The sequence below is a fragment of the Centroberyx affinis genome, unplaced genomic scaffold, assembly GCF_046629955.1.
Source record: "Centroberyx affinis isolate AG114_WGS23_722 - 3 ecotype Tasmania unplaced genomic scaffold, CSIRO-AGI_Caff_v1 ptg000677l_1, whole genome shotgun sequence".
In the NCBI taxonomy this organism is placed as follows: Eukaryota; Metazoa; Chordata; class Actinopteri; order Beryciformes; family Berycidae; genus Centroberyx; species Centroberyx affinis.
In genome coordinates this window covers 182,501-199,207 of record NW_027279298.1, presented here as the reverse complement: position 1 = coordinate 199,207, position 16,707 = coordinate 182,501, and the positions used below count along the sequence as shown (strand labels likewise).

The following is a 16,707-nucleotide window of genomic DNA, read 5'->3' as shown; positions in this document are numbered from 1 at the left end:
CACACATAACCCATTGTCCCCACTACAAGGACTTCAGTGACAGCACTCTTTGTTCTTTGTCTTACTGAACTGCTTATGAGTGTGGTTGTGTATGATATGCCAGTGTTTTGCATCTCTTTTTATTTCTGTGTAATTTACACATGTAATGCATTTCATTTGACAAACAAATGTTCATACTTCACATTGAAGGTGGAAATATGTGGTAAAAAAGGTGGTAAAAATATGGAAGATAAACATCTTTCAGCTTTGCGCAAAAAGGCCATTTCTCTCTGTGAAGAGGAAGCCATTTTGGTTCAGGGCTCTGACTGCTCAGCTGGTGTCATTTGAGCCATAATGGAGCTTCAAACTGTGAAGCCTTGACAGTCCCTGGTTACCATGAAACCGGTCTGGCAGGTGGGAAACTTGTGCACTGGGCACGCCCGTCTCTGTGAGGAGAAGAATGAGGGATTGAGAGAACGATGGAGGTTGAGGGTGGGAGGTGTTAAGGGAGGGGAAAGGAGGGAGGGGAAATGAGGGTGGGGAAGGAGGGAGAGGGCACCTACCTGTGAGGGCTTGGATGAAGAGGAAAAACACAGAGTAGAGAGGAAAGGGGAAGAGTGGAAGAGAAGAGAGGTGTTTCATGTGACGCCAGCATGCTCTAACCACTGCTCTGTGACCGAGTGAATGCCTGGATGTGAAAAGCTCCTCCCACCTGCTCTCACCTCCACTCTCCTCTCTGTGCCCCCCTGAGTCCGATGGCAAAGCATGACCCGGTAGGTTCCCTCTTTGTCCTCCTCCTCCTCTTCTGGGATGTGCTCCTTCTGTGCTGCTATAATATGTCCTCTCCTCTGACTTCAGCCACCTTCTTCCTTAATCAATACTTTATTTTTTACATTTTCTTCTCCGCAAAGACTGCTTTCAATGATGATTTTCTCTGTCTGTCTGTGTGCTTCTCACCACAGCTCCGCTCTCTGTCTGTTTGCTCTGTCTGTGTTTCAGTGTGTTGTCTGTAAACCAATGTGGCCTCCAGCAGGATGAAATATGTTGTTTACTAGCCTATAGGTCTCTTGCTTACTACCATAGGCTTTACTAGTTTTATTTTACCTGCCCGCAAGGGAGTTAAACCGGAGGTTTAACTAGATGAACTGCTAAGAGAAGACAGTTTCCGCTTGGAGGGTTTCTGCCTTGACTTAGTTTCTAGAGCTAATGATATTACAGTATATATCTACACATAATGTATTGTGAATCTGTAGCGTGTACTTGGCTGACATTCATAAAACTCAGTGGACTGGGTCTTTATTCTGTATACTTCCTTGTGCTGTGATTGTATAGTCTGTTTGACCTATATGCAGACGAAAGTGTTGAATAGAGACTTTGGTTGTAATTGAGCTCACAACAGTTCTACAGAGATGTAGTGGCCTGATACACTTGGAGTATACCTATTTAAATCTAGTCAGTTTATCTTCAGCAATAGAGGTTGGGCAACTAAGCATAAAGGGACACTTTATGCTTCACATTTCATGTTGAGTAGCTTTGTAACTTTATATTATTCTAGTTATTGTTCTGGTGAACAATTGACCTTTTAAATGTCATGTGAACCCCTAATCTTATAATTTTACAGTAATTTTCTGTGGTAATGGCACAGGGGACAAACACTGACAAATATGATCCAAGTCGACTCCTCTGGGAAATAAGACAAACCTGCTCCTCCACCTATTTCAGCTCAGCCATTTAGTTCATCTGAGTTGGGTGTTTGCTGCCTATAGGCACATTTTGATACTTGATCGCAAGGCAATAGAATTGGTCTTATGAAACACCTTTGTTACTGAGTCAACCCATGGTCCTCTCTGTGTCACCCAGACAGAATAATTCCTTCTTTTTTGACAGATGCTTTTTGTCCCCTCTTTTTTGTGATGGTGTAACCACACTGATGAATTGTGAAGGGTCACAACAGCTAGGCCAAGCTGTGGTCATTGGTTGTTGGGAACGGGAAATAATTCCTAACAGACACAGCCTGAGCAGTAGGGACTGATAATACAGTGAAAATACAGACCAGGCTGTTCTAATCAAGCAAAATTTGACACTTTGGAAAAGACAATGATAGACATTGACGCTAATACTGTGTCATTGCATTTGAATATTTTTGTAGCCCAATAAGCCTTTCTTTATGGAAGGTATAGTCAAACTTGTACTGTTATGGAGCTTTTGCTTTTTGCTAGATCTTACCCCAACTCAACTAAATTTGGGCCTTGTGTGAGAGTGTGGTGTCTAGCAAATCCTAGCATTTGCAAGTGTTCACAATGAACCAATGACATGTAGCCAAACCTATCTCCTCAATTAGTTTCACTTGTTTTCATGCAGGATATGGACACAGTGAGTAACACTGTCAACAGGTGATTAGGAAGTAAACATGCATTCTACCAAGCAGGTTTAGTCACATCACAGTTTGCGCCTTCCCAAGTCACATCCTTTACATTCCACATACCTCCGAACTTAACAAAAAGTGCTTAGCAGCCAAATAACACAGCATAAAGTACATACAGGAAAGACACATGAATTCACTAGCTTATTTTACTCAAATTGCAAAACCTTTGTTCTATCAGAATGTATGTATATGTGTGTGTATAACATACAGACATAGACATAGGTTTATTCTACCCTGTTTGTTTATACCATGGAATTTTTTGTGACAACATCTCGGTTAGCTTAACCACAGACATGTTAGTCATACCTGAAGAACGGGTCAAGGAGGCTGGAGTTGGTGATCATTTAAACAATGGAACAGTGTGGAATGTACTTTTAAATGCAAGTCATTGCTACGTTGCCAGTAACAGGGGAGAGAGAGACACACACACGCACACGCACACACACACACACACACACACACACACACACACACACACACACACAGAGAAACAGAGAGGACTTCTAAAGGTTTCACTGCCAGTCTTGGAAGCTATTGTCTTGCCAGGGGGTGTCCTGGTATGCTAAATCTGACTAACCTGCCTGTGTATGTGTGTCACAAGTCGCCCACAGTGAGCCATTGGCTAGGTGAGACCACAGTTACCAGCACTTCCTATTAAAACCCTGCTGTTTTAGCCACGCTCCATCTCCCTGGTGACAGTAGTCCCCATTTGTGAGGGGATGTTAGCTTACCCACCCAGGCCTCAGCTACTGATTAAGCCTTTTGTCTGAAATGCTTGATAGGGCTACTGGGAGCTGTGGAAAAAAAAACTGGAGGAGATAGCGTGAATAGAAATATGAGGAAATGAAGGGTTGAAACCCTCAGGGTATTGATCTTTCAGACGCTATTGCCGGGACACATCAGGGTCTTTGTGTGAAAGGTTGTTACTCAGGTGTTGACTTCTTAAACACAGGCTTGATAACAGTGGTAGGATTATATGGAAGACAATGGGTTACGTGCCTAGTGTTAACAGCCACCAAAATACATGTGATTTCCCTCTGATTGTCTATCTTCTCTTATTATGCCTCTTAAAGATATGGTGTCTTTTTTTCCAAGGGTAAAGCCTGACACAACAAAGGACTAAGGCTTCACATCACATCAGGTTTTACTAGAGAAAGGGGTTTCAGTGGATATAATGACCTCTCCCTCTCAATCATTCTCTCTCCCTCTTTCTTTTCCCTTGGTGCCCCTCCTGTTAGAACGAGCCCCCTCCTCCATACTACTCTGTTGCGGTGCACGCCCAGCCCCCCCTCATGCCCTATGAGGAGGTGGTGTATGGAGGAGGTCCAGGCGTGAACCCCTCCAACCAGCTGCAATATATCCCCCAGTATCCTCCACCTGTGGCAGCTCCCCGCGTCACACGGCCAAGCATACGTGAGTAGCTACAGCGGCCATCTCTCCATGTTTTCCTAGAAATACAATGGGTACAGCAGTGAAAGCGCGTCAACAGGTAGCAAGAGAAATGGAGATTTGTGTGAGATTTGCTTAACAGATAATGAAATGTGTGTGTGTGTTTGTATGTGTGTGTATGTGTGTGTTGTCTGTCCAGCCCCCAGTACTAAGAGGAGGAGATGCTGTCAGAGCAATTCTCAATTTTACGGAGGGTCAGGGGGCATCATACTGTTGCTCATCCTACTGGGACTGGCCGTCTGGCTCGGAGGTATCCCTACTCTATTTATTCATACAGACCTTTAGAGATTATCATTGATATTAATTTGCTGCTCATTCATTCATGGCTATTGTATTGTATCTATCTGCTCTACCAGTCAAAAGTTTGGACACACACATTTTTCTTTATTTTTACCATTTTCCACTATTTTCTACAATTTTAGAATAATAGTAAAGACATCAAAATTATGAAACAACACAAATGTAATCATGCAGTGACCAAAAAAGTGTTAAACAAATCAAAACTATCTTATATTTTAGATTCTTTAAAGTAGCCAGCCTTTGCCTTGATGGAAAGTCAAAGGCTTTGGAAAGAAATACATACATAGGCATCAACTTCACTATTTATATTTGTCTAAAAAACTAATTTCAAGCATTTAAGCATGAGCCTTTAGATCAAAATGTGTATGTATCTATTGTAATGTATATATCTCTGTTAGTGTTCAGATGAGGTTTGGTAGTTTAACTTCAGTATCTTTTAAAGGAATGTTGCATTTTAGTTTTTATTTTATTTCATTTCAGTTTAAATTTAGCATATTTTAACTGGTAGCAGAATGTTTGTTTTACGTGTTCAAAATAAAGTACATTGTGTACCAAAGCTTGTAAGTGTTTAAAATATGTGTTTTAAATATTATTTTTTTATTTTATATCCATGATTATATCAATGTTTGTTGCATTTTTTTTGCTCTATTTTAATTTTATTTCAGTTTGCTAAAATGTTGTTTTCATGTCTAGATGTAGTTTTAGTCAACTATAATAACCTTGGTCTAAACACCCCCACACTCACTACAACTCACCCTCCTCCAATGGTAGTGCGTTACGGTGCCAGGTTGGCAACAACAGCCATCCTCTACAATGCCAGTGAGAACGACGATGTGGGGAGAAATGAAAACCAGCCTAGTGTGCCGAAGCGTGACACCTGCTCCAACACTACCGTCCAATGTGATGCGATCAGAGACTGCCAACTGGGCACCGATGAAACAAACTGTGGTGAGTAGGCACACACGCACACAAACACACACACCCACACCCACACACGCAAACACACACTCATAGACCTGAACCAGACTAATACAAAGACAGATGGTAGAAAGGGATGGGTAGACACCCGGACAGCCAAAAGGATATTTAGGCCATCTAGGTGTTTTGTTAGTTGGGTGTTGAGTTCTCACATATTGACTTGGTAATGGTGATATGAGCTATGGAAGACACTTGTATTTAGTTTAAGTATTAACAACTGACAAAACCTGCTGCTCCAGATGGCAGCGAGAAAAAGAAGAAACATTTGAACTTCAATACCCTGACATTTATGTAACCTGACATCAGAAAACTGCACACAGCATGCCCGTGTTTGCCTAGGGTTGCCTAGTGTAGCTTTAATTTATTTTACCATTGATTTTTGCTTTAACAGTAATGGTTTGTAGCCGTACGAGCGGCACCACACAGGCCTAAAAATCCACGTCTATCACATTGTGTTAAGAAAAACATGGGATTCCACTGAACCCACTGAAGAAATGTCAGTTAAGATTTCTTTCCTTCTTGTTCCTCCCCCTCTGTCTGCCCCAGTGAGGTTCGGTGGGGACGGTGCTCTGCAGGTCAGGTCGTCTCAGGACGGCCGCTTCCTTCCAGTGTGCTACCAAGGCTGGGACCGGAGCTACGCCGACCAGACCTGCGCTCAGCTCGGCTTCAGAAAGTAAAGAATCACCGCTTCAACTCACACTAATTCAGTCTATAAGCTACACTAATCTGTTGTGTGCTAAAACAAACAATATCATATCCAAAAAAAGGTTGTGCTGAATTCTGGGTTCACTGAATATAGGCCGTTTTTGCCTGTGATGTCAGTCAGGCTCAATCATGCTGTGTACATCCATATATTTATTACCATTCTCCATTGTGTTTCAGAGAAACTAGTTCAGGCTACATGAAGGAGTGATTTAGCTAAGCCAAATTTCAACACTGGCTAGAAAGCATGCAGGTTTCTATCTCCCACCTGTAATTTATCCACTGAGATCCATTTCATTTCTCCTCACCTGCTGCTGTTGTGTGTTTAGGGTTGAATTGATTCTCCATGGGTCTCTCCCTGGTGCCTCAGTGTGACAGAACCAAAATGAGTTTCCAGACCCATTCAGGTATTGTTTTAGCCAAAATGGTCTCCTCTGCTTCCCCCTCTCTCTTTCTTTATCTCTACAGGTCCTATGACACCAAAGAAATGAATTCCCAGCAGTCCATTGGTCTAACATTGACCAGCAGATCATCTTTACCTATTCAAGGTCTGGTCAATGTCAGGTAAATAATCTGTACCTATTATTTCCCTATTTGATACACAGCATAATCACATTTCATCTCATTCAAGCTCCTTCTAATCTCATTTTACAGATTTTGTGCTCATTATATCGAAGCCTAATCAGTGTTTTTGAATTAGTTAAAATAGCGATCAACTGATGATACTGCTTTTCCAAGTGCTAAGAATACTGTGAAAACCACTGGTAAGGTGCATATTGGTATATGTAGTCAAGTTTAATGACTGTTTATTTTCTTGTGGTGGTGTTGTGTAGCTCTTCCTGCCCAGACCAGAAGTCTGTCTCCCTACAGTGTGTGGGTAAGGAGCCTCCATCTGTTCGCACAGTCATGTGTCACACACACACACACACACACACCCGCATACACACACACACGCATACACACACACACACGCATACACACACACACACACACACACACACACACAATACAGCTATGCCTGCACACCCAACCATCTGCAGAAACTAACACAAAACATAACAAGTATTTGATTCAAATCACAATGTAATCGCACCCATGCCTGCTTTGAATTCAAATTAAATTCAGGTAAGCTTTGTACAGTTCATGTTATATGAGGGATTTTAGCTGTGTCTGATCTGGGCAGAACACTGGACCTTGGATGTTGTATCTCACCATATCCCTCCTCATTCCAGACTGTGGTCGACAGCAGTCTACATCCCGGATCATAGGGGGCAGCATAGCCAAGCTGGGCCAGTGGCCTTGGCAGCTGTCCCTCCACTACAGAGGATTCCACACCTGCGGAGGGGTCCTGATCTCTCCTGATTTTGTGGTGACCGCTGCCCACTGCTTTCCAAGGTGATTGATTGACTGATGAAATCTGTCTTGGATAAAAACCCCCACAAAATTTAAGAATATTGTGCTCTTTTCAGCAAGGAAGTTGCTGTAAAGATGTGAGTTTTGTGTCTCAACGGGACAGTTCAGTTCTACTTTCCAACATTTTGAAAAGGTTGCAGTGACTGCTGTGATACTAATAGAGGATTCAGGATACTTTCATATCTACTCTCTGTCCTTTGACTGACTTCTTCTGTATATCACCAACATTTACCTCTGCTCTCTCAATGTCGCAGGTCCACCCCTTCAGCTCTGAATCCAGAGAAATGGCGTGTGTATGGCGGAGTGGTGTCTCAGGACAGTCTACCTCAGCCCTATCTGGTGAAGAAGATCCTCCTCAACGAGAACTACAACAACAGGACCAATGACCAGGACATCGCCCTGCTCAAGCTCACTGCACCGGTTGAATTCAACAGTCAGTCGCTTCTTCAGTTTATTTAAATAATATTGTGTTTATCTTACTTTTATACCTCAGGCTGAAGGCAGAATTTGGTCCTCGGCATGTAGATGTGTATTTCCATTTTTTATATTGAAGAAGATTCTACATTTCAGTTAAAGCATTTGAAACAAAACTTCAGCACATACCAGAAGTGGCTGGTTGAAGAAGGGTTCTGATATGATAGCTTCCTCCTTGAGGATATACAAAAAACAATGGGCACTCATAAGCTTGATTTTGTGGTTAAAATCCACTTCAAATGTCTGAGAGACAGACCGCTTCCAAAGGGAGACCAAATTTCAAAATAAGAGTGATGTGCGGATGAAATAAATCTAATTAATAGCCTTGTCTGATACAGCAAATGAGGGGGGCAAGCAAAAATATAATTTCTCTATAGGGATCAATAAAAAGATAATTTCTCTGCAGGGATCAATTATCACATTATTATTAACAGTTACTCACTGATTGTTACATTGCTAAATGCCCTTAAGTTTGTTTGAAGAACGTATTGACACCTGAAACTTGAAGGCAGGGCGTTTGCCTTCATACATAAGCAACAATCTGAAAAAAAAACCACACCAACAAAAAAACATGTTATAAGATAAGCTGGAAAGTGGTTGTAATTGAAACGTTTTGCTGCTGCTGTGGAGTCCTTTGTCTGAGCTTTTAAAGTCTGTGCTGCATCCACAGTCAGAATGGTAATCTAGTTTGGACACACTCACACACACAGAGGGTGATACTATAGACAAACACACACACACACACACACACACATTTGTTTGTGTGTTTGCAAAAGTCTGTAAGTCTTTGTGTATTTGTTATTCAGATGCAGTTCAGCCAGCCTGTCTGCCAGCCTTTGACCAGAGATTCCCCCATGGAACCGTATGCTGGACTTCCGGCTTTGGCACCACTGACGCAGGAGCAGGTAGGCTGAGATATGGAGCCATGGAGTACAATAATATGCGGATAATAAATGACTATATACCGTGCATGCATATAGGATGATTAAAAAAAAAAAAGAACATCAGAAGCACACATGCATCATTCATGATCTCTCTTTTGTGGTGCAGATGAATAAATTCAATTCATTTAGAAATTGAGGTTTTCCTTTTGGAGAGGCAATTTGTTTCCCCTGCATGAATATGCTTTGTTTGGAGGAGAATACATAGGGCTATACAGTTTATTTTAATCATTTGGTAACATCAATCTACTTATAGACTAATGAATAAATGACTGAATTGGTTGATCTATATCTGATCAACCACTATTTTGTCTTATTGTCTGCCTTTTTAGGAATATAAACAAGCATATTGTTTTCTCCCGTACAGCCAGGGGCTCAAGGGACCTGATGGAGGTGACTGTGGACATCATTGATGTGCGTGTGTGTAACAGCAGTAGTGTGTATGGGGGCTCTGTGTCCAAGAACATGCTGTGTGCTGGGGACCTGGATGGAGGCAGAGACTCCTGTCAGGTAGGCTTCCAGCTCTCCATCCCTCTTCCTACACTACCAGTCAAAAGTCTGGACACACCTGATTGAATGTACTATGTTTTTCATTATCTTAAAGCCATTTTGATCTAAAGGTTTATGCTTAAACACTTGAAATTTGTTTTTTAGACAAATACAAATAGTGAAGTTGATGCCTATGTATGAATTTCTTTCCAAAGCCTTTGCCTTTCCATCAAGGCAAACAGTGGCTACTCTATCATAGAAGATAGTTTTGATTTGTTTAACACTTTTTGGTCACTGCTTCATTCCATTTGTGTTATTTCATAGTTTTGATGTCTTAACTATTATTCTAAAATGTGAAATTAGTAAAAATTAAGAAAAATGCGTGTGTCCAAACATTTGACTGGTAGTGTAGATTCAATATGACAGCGGTTACAAAGCAATGAATTACATGGAACAGGGTTTACAGTAATCAGAATACATACAGTAGACAGATTACATGCCTTTGTATATATTTTGTGCTTTTGTAATAATAATTATAATAATACATTTTATTTGTAATGCACTTTTCATTTCAATTCATTACAATTACATTTCAAGTAAATCTCAAAGTGTTATACAGAATAAATAATGTGTGTAAGTGCATAAAAACAGATAAAACAAACAAAGATCATTAAAAGCAACAGAAAGGAAAGGCCTTATTAAAAAGGAAAATTTATATTGTATTGTTTTAAAATGTCTATTTGCAGGAACTGTTAAGCTAAAGTAACTAAAGTAACTACAAACTGCTCTTTCCAGGGTGACAGTGGAGGACCTCTGGTGTGTCGAGCAGGGGATGACCGCTGGAACCTGGTGGGGATCACCAGCTGGGGAGCCGGCTGCGGCCGGAGAAACAAGCCGGGGGTTTACACCAGGGTCAACAGCTTACTGCCCTGGATCTACAGCAAGATGCAGGTAAGGAAGGGAGGGAGGAGAAATGGGTAAAATAGGGCTGTGTGTGTGTTTGACATCCATATGATTGTATCCTCCTCTGCAATATTAGAGGAAAAATGCAGTGAGAATGAGCGCAAATATGTGTTAGGCAACAGGTTTTTCACTATCTTAACAATTCCTGTGCCTTCTACAGGAAGAGAGGCCGTGATGTCACTTCCTCTCTCGTGGCATCAGTACATCCTTTCTCCAAAGACCGCTGGCGGCCTGCTTTCCCCCTTCCCCAATGAACCTTGCACTATGAAGTCGTCTTAGAGGCATGCGTGGATTTACAGGCAGAGGGATGAATGGATGAAGACAGAGAGAGAAAGACAGACGGACAAGAGGTTGAACGCTGGCTTGGGGGAATAGTAGGAAGACAAACTGCACTTTAACACTGGACTGCTGTCCCTGTGTTCCGCCTTTATCTTTATTCAGCCATAATCACATTGAATGCCGTGTGCTGACTTTCCCATACGGCTGTTATGTGTATTATCTGAATCTGATTATTACACACCAATCTGTGCACTGACTTCAGTGTTTCATTCTTGAATGAATTTTATACTTTCATCTCTTGCTGTCAGTCATACAGTATATCTATAATGTTTACCTACAAGTGTAAGTAGTTTTAAAGATGGCTGGCCCTTCTCTTATCTTTTTTTCTGTGCCATTGAAATGCAATCTACTCTTTTGTGATCTCCTTAATTTTGTTTGTGTGTAAGGCTCCTTTACAAATTATCTACATCCATTGTAGAGGTGTGTTTTTCTCAGGGACACATCTCAGGGTACATTATCAGTGTTGACTGTTGTTGACCATCTGAAAGTTTAAGAAAAAAATAAATTGTGTGTATCCATTTTAGGCAAAAAAAAAAGAAGAAAGTGTGACTTTTGCTACCTTTATTGAACTGGGGCTCTATATGTGGACCTAACATAACCTCCCCTTATACTCACACTGAAATTCCTCAGAGATTGTTCTTCTCACATTGTGTCATTTTGCCTGTGTGTGTTATTTATGTGCATTGGCTGTGTTATCTAATAGTCCGTCTGTTTGTCTATAACACTATTATGTATGGGGGCATTGCGATTTATCAATAAATAAGCTGAACAAACGGTCAAGGGAAAAGATCTCTCTTTCACATCCCCATTATGAAGTTTATTAAATATATAAATAAAGCTATAGCCACAACACCACCATCACAAGCGTTCTATCACCCATGGGGTGGGCACTGGCGACGGCGCGTAATGCTGAAGGGTCGACGGTAGGTGCGTGGTGAATGTGTGTGAATGAGAGAGAGAGAGAGAGAGAGAGAGAGAGGGGGGGGGGGGAGATGGTTCAGAAGAGACTGAATAAGCAGTCACTCCAACAGTCACATTGTTATCCGTCACATTTATTTTGCAGGAGAACTAGATGTGAGCAGCGAGCAGAGTATTGACAGATGAGAGTATTGGGAACAAAAGCCTTGTGAGACAAGCTGGTGATTGATTTTTGCTGGTGGATATCAGTTTGTTGTGCAAGGATCAGCTGTGGGAATCAAGAGGTAAGTTGACAAGCGCGCATATTTGATGTATCAATTTGATGGTATTATTGGCATTTAATCGGAAAATATCTTTGAGAGTCGGTAGGGCCCTTAATAGTCAAGTCAAATGGATGGGTAGGGCTGACTAGAGATTTTTCTCATCACTTCTTTTCAATTGTTTTTATTTTGAGTGCACAGCCCAATCTAAACAAATCATACAGTTAGAAGCTTATCCAAGGAATCACCATAAGTTCTATTTTACCTAAAAAAAATAATGATGTTTGCAACATTTACATCTTATTAACCTGGAATAAAAGCCATTTGTAACGCAGTTTTTTTTTTTTATCAGTGCTCTTATACCATGAGGGTGTGTCTACTGGCACTCTACTCATACTGATCACCATAACCTTCACTGGGTGCGCGGCAAAAATAGCTTAATATTTGCAAACATGGCTCAAACCCTCGGGATGAGGATAACCAATTCACTTTCTCAGACATAACTGTCCTCCTAAGTCTTGTAATAGTGAGATCAAAATTGGTTTGTCAATATCAAATGTCGTGTATGATGTCACTGTCATTACCATCATTATTTAACCGCTCATTATTTGCTTCAAGTGAAAGGGGAAATCCAAGGGAATAGTGGTCGTGGTTTCGCTTTTCTCTTCTGTCGGAAGATCCACAGGTTGAGGCACGCAAAAGTGGGAAAATGCGCAGACGTCACACATGAGATTCTGGGAGATAATGTGGCAATCGTTTATTCTAAAGTATATATTACTCGACACGTTAGCGTAAAACCTTGCAGTGCCATGTACGTATGCGTTTACATCATTCTGGAAAGGTAAGTGCGCGAAGCTCGTCTTTGTTGTAGGCGCGCAACTTCTACAGGTAGCCGAAAGCAACTGATTCTACAATCATTTTATATCTAGTCTATATTTTAAATATTCGTTTATAAATGGATGCGTTATGTTTTTTTGTCATGCGCGAACCAGAATCGGAATTCTGACTTGAAAGCAGCGTGCCACACCCCTTGCCTCGTGTCAATGACTGGACTCCCGTTGTCGTTGTGTTTTCTTGATATCAGCCCATCATCTTAACCCATTTGCCGGTAGGCAACAGAATTTGGTACCCTGAGTAGTTGGAAACAGTTACCATGGAGATAACTGGATACTATGGAACGACGTACGTTGTTGTCATGGTGATGTAACATCATTTTGATAGACGAGATATGGGGCCCAAGGTCTTTTTTCCACAAAGGTTGTGGTGACCTGTGCTATGGCCTATTTAGCTGTCCTACATTTTTGTTGGTGTTGAAATATGGAAAATCTAATTTTAATTGGCACTGGGAGAGACATTTCTGTATTTAGTATTTGATTTATTAGAAAGACACCTAGTGTAAGTAGTCACCAAACTGATGCCACTGATGACACCTGCACACCCTCAAGGGAGGACTGAAAAGGGAAGATTTAGCACAATGATTGCCTGTCAACTTTGTACTCTCAGACCTGCATACAAACACACAACAACACACAAATATGCAACCACACAGGTGCTCGCTCTCTCTCTCTCTCTCTCTCTCTCTCTCTCACACACACACACGCACACACACACAAAATCAATATCTCACGTGAGGCTGTGCTTCCCAGGGCGATAATAATCAGTGTCAGTCTGACAATGAAACATGTGTACAACAAAGCAACCAGGAAAAACAGCCTCTAAATCACACAATATAATTTCAAACGCAACCTAATCTCTGCATGATGGTGCAAAGATAGCATCCTGAGATACACACTGGGGAGTAGGACAGTAGGGTGAGTGGGGCGTGGTCTAAAGACACACATTCAACATAACACCCATGGGTACTGAAGACACACACACAGGCATTTGTTGTAGGTCGTTATTGTTTCATGACCTTGTCTGCCAGATCCATGTCCATAATTCATCAGTCAGCTGTTTGGTTGGAAACACAGCTACAAGGCTACACTGCTTTTTTTTTTTTTTTTTTTAGATGTTTGTGTTGCAGAAGTGCTTGGTACCACTCTTAAGCTTGTCTGAGACTTATGCAGCGAGGCACATTTGGCAAATAATTTGATGTCAAAGACTAGAACGTTTTTGTTTCATGTCTCTGTGGCTGTTGAGCTTTCTATTGCCCTTGCCTAATTCATCGCCTTACTGCCTCCGTAGCCTCTGACTCACTCGTTGTCTCTTTGATCGCCTTCCCTTCTTCCTCTCCCTCTGCGCTACATTTGCCTTACCACATCTTCTGACCTTTCCCTTTCATACCGTGTGTATTTTATACTGAAAATGCCACTGTCATACAACGGCCTGCCCTTCCTCTGTCCTCTCCCCTCAGACACCGTCTCTCCTCTGCCTGCCCTTCCCCTGTCCTCTCCTGTCAGACAATGTCTCCCCCTGCCTGCTCTTCCCCTGTTCTCTCCATACAGACACGGTCTCCCTGCCTGCCCTTTCCTTGTCCTCTCCTTATAGGCAAGGTTTCCCTGCCTGCTCTCTCCTTGTCCTCTCCATGCAGACACGGTCTCCCTGCCTGCCCTCTCCTTGTGCTCTCCCCTCAGACAAAGGAGAGACTGGCTTTGCCAAGGGTCTGGAACTTGATATTGCCAAACAATAGCAGAGATAAGGTGGGTCAAGAAGAGGAGGAGAGGCAAGCGCTCGGGTGCCATGTATCAGTTCCTAGGGAGAGAAAGGCTGGCATTGAATGGCCGCTTGATGCATTGGGCAGTGCCAAGCTGCCAAACACCCTGAGGGATTCTCATGGGACAAACGTGATGCTGCCCGGGTTAACTGTAAAAAATGCTCTCCCCCAACAGAGATTCAAATTTCACCCAAACAAAAGTTCTATTATTCGCTATGATCCAATCACTCCACTCTATCCCTTGTGTTATTCAGCATATTCACAAGGGTCAGAAATATGTTTGATCAGATATGACCAATGTCCAAAATATGAAATCAAGATGGATAGGCCACTCAACAATGAAAACCAGAGAAACGTGCTGCTGAGCAGGGGTATGCAGTGAAGTCTGGATAATATAGTATTTTGTGATCCAGAAAGATGAGATGCTCTGATACATTTCCATTAAACACGAATGCCAGTCTTTCAATATTGTTGCTCTCGATGTCTTCTAGGTGTTGATGTCATATATGTGTCAACGTCCTCCTGGCCATTCTGGCTTTCAACCCAATATCTAGACCATGTGCACAAACTGAATTGCGATAATTCTTCAAAGAAAAAAAGTTCAATAATCACTATCAAGAATCAATGCAGACATGCGTTTACCCCTACTTTGTTCAAAGTGAATTTTGTCACACAAAGGTCTGCTTCCTTTATTTGTCCTTGAAAAAGGGACAAGTGTTCTGGTGTGAATGGACATCCAGTATTTTGAGTCTGACTAATTGCTTGGCCTCCAACCCCAGACTGTCTTTGTTTCTTCCAGAACTAGTGGAGGTCGTCCAAGGTGCCACTTAACCCCAAACACTTACTGTCATATCTACTCCATTAACCAGTATGCTAGGGATGAGACAATCGGGCCTCAGACCCTGTTTATTACACCTCCCTCCATCCACCATCTAACCCACTTTCCCTCCATTCCTCCTTCCATCTCTCCACCCGTCTCTCTATATTTAACCCACTCCAACCCAGATATGTAGCTGTTTTCACACCAGATGGGCAGCGTGTGATGATTGAATGAGGAGGAGGGATTTGAAGAAAAGGAGAAAAAAGAGAGATATGGCAAAAAATTGCTATTGAGAAGTGATTGGATGGCATCGTTCACGGTCAAATCTCACCAACAATGCTTCATGGTAGCCAGCTCTTCATGGTGGTTTTAGTCATGGCTAAGCCTCTATCACCCTGAAGATTAACGCTTTATGGTCTAGAAAAGCATTTATCTGTGTGTGTGTGTGTGTGTGAAAAGAGGTGACAGACTTGGACACAAAGCGCAGTCATACCCCTATTTAAGGTTTCATGTCTTCGCTATTGGCTTTCATTTTGTAAAAACTGTCACAGCTAATTACAAGCAATGGTGTCAAGATTTAAGTGTCAAATCAGCAAAGACAGTAAGTCAGCCAGTCAGTAAAAATTTTGGCCTCAAGTACTCTAAAGCAGTAAATATTGTAGTGTGTAGTACGTGGAAACAGATAATTGATGTTTATTCCATCAGACTTGATTTTACTGTGTTGACTCCTCTATCAAAGACAGATTACAGTGTGAGCAGAGTTTCTTCCACTTTAACACTGGTAGTAGTGGTTGATGTCACATGGTGAGGAAATAAAGTGAAGTTATCTCACCCCATTGGCAGATTTTTTCACTCGTGTTGAGCAAAAAAATATAACAGTATATAGTAGAAATATATAATATTATAATATAATTATAGTGTAGAGTTAGGTTTTGAAAGGGCGCTCCTGCTTTAGCCTGACTGGTTTTCCTTACTGTGGTAGTTGAGCATGGATCAGTGTTTATTAATGTGTCTGAAGTGAGTGCGAGAGAAGTATAGTTTGGGGCCATCAATCATCACCTCTGAAGTGAAAGATAGATGTCACTTTCAAGATGTGAACATGGTGACAGACATGCCTTCAAAGTAAACTATATCTTCATTTCTCATCTTTCATCTCTGTTTTTGGTCTTAACCAGGCTGCAAAGATGTCAATCTGTAAAACAGTATTCATATGTGATCCTTATGTTACGTCGTTTAACCTACATATGTGTACATGAACAAGACTGCCCCAAAGCTAGAAATGAGTGCCACGATCATATTATCAAGTAAAATTTGATATATTGACAAGAGGAGATACAGTATCTAGGTTATATGTGCAACTTATTGAACACTTTGTGTGTTAACATATATACAGTGTGCCAGAAACAGCTCATATTCTGGTTAAGATCTTATTTGATATATGGTTTTATATCCATATGCTTTGTATATACCTTATTAACTAATGTCCTTGAAAAGTAAAAAGGAATAGTGGGTATAAGGGTATACATGGCTCAGTATCATGGGTATAATTTAATATAATCTCAACCAGTTTGTGTAGGATATGATGTTTACATGTGGTAATTTAG

The 16,707-nt window shown here is 41.4% G+C and overlaps 1 protein-coding gene across 2 annotated transcripts; it reads left to right on the top strand.

Annotated features, from left to right (window-relative positions):
- The first annotated feature begins 569 nt into the window (after positions 1-569).
- On the top strand, positions 570-11,226 carry tmprss13a (transmembrane serine protease 13a). Of its 2 annotated transcripts, XM_071519248.1 has the most exons (14): positions 570-752; positions 3,643-3,817; positions 3,883-3,885; positions 3,993-4,103; positions 4,925-5,101; positions 5,678-5,804; positions 6,302-6,397; positions 6,667-6,710; positions 7,066-7,228; positions 7,501-7,679; positions 8,527-8,625; positions 9,029-9,171; positions 9,946-10,101; positions 10,274-11,226. In XM_071519248.1, exons 1-14 carry the CDS (start codon positions 735-737, stop codon positions 10,286-10,288), a joined length of 1,506 nt encoding a protein of 501 aa, XP_071375349.1. In that variant the 5' UTR covers positions 570-734; the 3' UTR covers positions 10,289-11,226. The 2 variants fall into 2 exon arrangements, with proteins under 2 accessions (XP_071375349.1, XP_071375348.1); XM_071519247.1 differs by lacking the exon at positions 3,883-3,885.
- Positions 11,227-16,707: the final 5,481 nt, after the last annotated feature.